We start from the raw sequence: 4011 nt of genomic DNA, 5'->3' as shown, positions 1-4011 counted from the left end.
TTATTCTGGTTTCCCTTGCATGTTTCACAGTAATTTCTTTTCCCCTCCTTTAGAAAAAGTAATATGCTTAACTCTCCACCACTAATGTGCAAATAGTGTAGTAAAATGAATGGTATCTGTAGATCAAATGTAATCCTTCCTGCTTTTATTTTCTTCATACCTCACATCTAGTTCCTGCATTACATCACTAACCACAGTGTGGTTAAGTTGCTGTGTGGCATAACCCCAAACCTGTGGGAACGGGGCTTCAGGGCAGGGAAGCTGTCAGCCTCCTCTGAAGCATGGTGTTTTGCAAGCACTGTCTGAGACTAGCATGATCATTTTCTGTTTATGCTAGCAGGTACTACCCCATCTATCATTTATCTGGAGTATAAAGAAATTAATTAGCTGTGTGCCAAGGGTCTAGTGGGCTGCTTCTCTTTGCAGAACTGCCTAATCATCTGTCTCATCAGTCTGCCTGTCTTTCTTACATACAGAAGCTGCATGGACAAGAGAGATCAGCGTGTTGGTGTTACCACTGTCCCACTTGTTGAGGGGTTTAATTAATGGGAGAATGGAGGACGAACAAGAAACGGAGACACCCGTTGTGCTATAGGTCTGTCACTGATCCTCACCCTCTTCTCTTTTTCCCTGCAGGAGCTGGAGCAGCTATAGGGAGCAGTGCCCTGGGTAGCCAGCCATGATCGCCACTGGAGGCCTCCTGAGGATCTCAGCTAGGAAACAGGATCCCTTGCGACCACAAAGCCAAATCCCCAAACGCAAACGTAAGGCCAAGAAGAAACGCAAAAATGATGTTGTGGTTGTGAAAGGCAAGCTCAAGCTGTGCTCCATCTCAGGGCTCATCGCCCTCTGTGGCATCCTGGTACTGCTAGTGGGCATCGCCTTGGCTATTGTGGGCTACTGGCCTAAGTCCAGCCAGGTATACAGAGAAGTTAGTGAGGGCAGGCACCTGGCCCCTCAGGGTGGCACCCTCAAGAACCGCTCCCAGAACCAGGAAGGGGCACAAGCTGAGATCTACCTGGAGTCACCTTCCAGAGCCAATTCCACCGCTGCTATCAGCCAGGAGTTCCCGCAGTCCTATCCCACTTCCTCATCCCCCCAAGCTTCAGTGGGTTTCCTTTTCCATCTTTTCTCAAGCTACTTGCATTCAGACAAGCTGAAGGTCTTGGGCCCCCTCATCATGGGTATTGGCATCTTCCTCTTCATCTGCGCCAATGCAGTATTGCATGAGAACCGTGACAAGAAGACCAAGATCATCAACCTGCGGGACCTCTATTCCACTGTTATTGATGCCCACAGCTTGCGGGCAAAGGATGGAGGCGCCTCAGCTCCTCTTAATGGCTTTGTCAATTATGTGCAGTCACGGGGCCTGGAGCTAAAGCCTGGTGGTGAAGGCCTGGGTGCTGCGGCTATGCTGGCCAAGAGCTCTTGGCCACCGGGCCTGGCTGCCTCTTTTTCCCCACCTGACCTAGCATCCTCGCCACGACGTTCCTCCTTCTGCACCTTGCCGCAGCCTCCCAGCCTGGCCGAGGCTGTGTACAGCATCTACCAGGAGCGTGCTGCCTGTACTGGTCGCACCTTCACCAGTCCGCCCTGCAGCCCACCAGAGATCTGGGGCCAGCGCAGCACAGCCAGCTCCATTGTTGGATCCTCGTTGAGTGCTTTCACTCTTCTGCCCTTGACGCAGAGTGGCAGAGGGGGAGGCTGGCGGAGGCCTCCTGGTGAGCGGGGAGCCCAGGAAATCCCACGGGGGGAGTTTGAACTGAGCCTGACTGACCTCAGCCACGTCGAGGGAGGCTACAGGACAAGGAGGCCCAAGCTGGTTCTCAGGCGGCAGAGTACCAGCTGCTTGCCTGATGCAAGGCGTCCCCTTTCTCCTGAGCCACCTCGGTCTCCAGCTGTCAGGGGAGGCCTGGACTCCAGCCTGTTGGCAACTTCTAGCCACTCCAGATCTCTGGACCTGGGGGAATCACCTCCCTCAACTCCCCCCGCCATCACCAGGATGGACTCCCAGAGCTCACAGTCTGAGCCTTCCAGCAGCAATAAGGGCTACAGTCACCTGGAGGAGGCCGGCACCTCCTTGGAGTCAGTTGCCAACACCCCAGCCAGTAAAATCCAGGACTGTGAGGAGGAACCAGTTGAGAAAATGGACCCCCTCAAGGCTACCAGCACAGAACAAACAGGGGAACAATCTCGGCAAATTCAAAGACAGTACACAAAGAAAGAGAAACTCTTTATGATTTCTAGGTCGCACGCTGCATTAGGGCTGGAGGATGGGGAGCTGGAAAGTACTGGCATCTGAAAAACCAAGAAAGCGCAAAGACACCTTGCAGCCCTCCACACCTTTCCCCCTTCTTCATCTTTTTGTGGACTTAGGAAACCAGTCTATATCCAAAGAGCTGCAGTATGCTACCCTTGAAAATCTGAATTCAGTAAATCCTGTAGATGACTTCAGGAAGAAAATCCTTCTGTCCGATTGTATGTTCCTTGCAAGCCAAATTGTATTAAATATCCACAGTCCAGCAAGTTCTTGAGATCAGCTTAATACAATTTCGGACAGTATAACCGTGCACTTTAATTGTCTTGATTTCCAAGTGCTCCTTCTCCTCCAATTTCTTTCTTGCTGATTTGCCACTAACTGCTTGAAAACCACAGGCACTTTTTTTAAGCTCAAGAGCACAGTGCTCTTTAGATTAAGAAAGCTGAGCTCTCTCTTTGTTTCGGTTCAATCACTAAAAAGTTTGCAAGGCCTTAAGGATGACGTACCTTGACAAAGAAGGAGTTTGCTTAAATTTTGAAAAAATGACAATTTAGAACAGAATAGAACAGAACAGAGTGTTGATAATTTAGTTAAAACCATAATGTTCTTCAAAATACCTACTACGATGTGATACTTTATCAAGTATTATTACACATGTATTGAGTAATAGCATTAAAAGATTTTTTTTTTTTTAATAAAACATTTGCAAACAAAACTGAGAAATAAAAAGTCTTTTATTTTGGTAAGTACTTATGATGCCATAAATTTCTGTTTTTGTACTGTGAATGATTAGAGAGATGCTATGAGGCCAAAGGTTTGCTTATGCTTTTAAGTGGATAATAACCATGTAGGAGTAATTTCAAAATAAACAGTGGTTTTGACTCTGAGAAACTATGCTTTGGTTCAGTCAGCAAAATCTGTCTCCATTTCTAACAGTGCTTTCTGACATCTGCAGGAATGTGAGATTTTGACATGCTATGGAAAAAAAAAATTATAGGTTTGACCTGTTAAAATTAGATTTTTTTCCTGAGTAACACTGAGTAATTGATCTCAAACTGTAGCATGTTCTTTTAGGAGTCTTCATTTGCAATTGTTGCGTTAAGCCTTTCCCCTGTTCAGGTTTTCATATTCATGAAAGTATGTGCCTAATGTTAATTTTAAAGCATAATTATAGTCCTGAATGTCTCTGAGCTGCTCACCCTGTTGAAATCAGTGGAAGGTTCTCAGTGACTTTGGATTGGCGAGAGTTTCTTCTTGAGTGAGAAAAGCATCAGGCTTCCTTACGGCTGTTTTTTTTTTTTATGATCTGTGGGCAGACTTTTAGTAGATTGATGAGTTGTTTTATTTTTGAACCTGCAACGTGACAGGCGTTCTTTTATTTTGTTAAAGCAGCTCTGCAGCTTTAGATGCTCAGGAGATTTCATCAGTGTTTCAGGTTTCGAATGTGGATGTGTCATTTCATCATACACAAAGGGAAACTGACATTAAACAAACACATGGTGTAGAGGGGAAAGTTGTTTTTCTGTTGCAATTAAAATTTTTGTTATGGTTTCATGCCTTGAAATATCTAGTTATATTGCAGTGCATTGCAAAATTGAATATAACAGTCACAAAATGCAATTGCAAAGAGTAATCTGGCAAACTCCTATATTAAATAAGGCTAATTAAAAAAAAAAAAAAGCCCACAAAGAATTTGCCATGTCAGAATTCTGAAATTGTGGAAGCAGTTCTCTTGAGCAACTGAGAGTATC

At 45.6% G+C, this 4011-nt stretch overlaps 1 protein-coding gene across 1 annotated transcript; it reads left to right on the top strand.

The window, feature by feature from the left end:
- Positions 1-679: 679 nt before the first annotated feature.
- On the top strand, positions 680-2302 carry TMEM200C (transmembrane protein 200C; the record flags this gene model as incomplete). The annotated part of the gene is made up of 1 exon (XM_079533333.1): positions 680-2302. One exon carries the CDS (start codon positions 680-682, stop codon positions 2300-2302), a length of 1623 nt encoding a protein of 540 aa, XP_079389459.1.
- Between the last annotated feature and the right edge of the window lie 1709 nt (positions 2303-4011).

The sequence above is a fragment of the Tetrao urogallus genome (assembly GCF_951394365.1).
Source record: "Tetrao urogallus genome assembly, chromosome: 3".
NCBI lineage: Eukaryota > Metazoa > Chordata > Aves > Galliformes > Phasianidae > Tetrao > Tetrao urogallus.
This window is presented reverse-complemented; position numbering and strand designations above follow the sequence as displayed.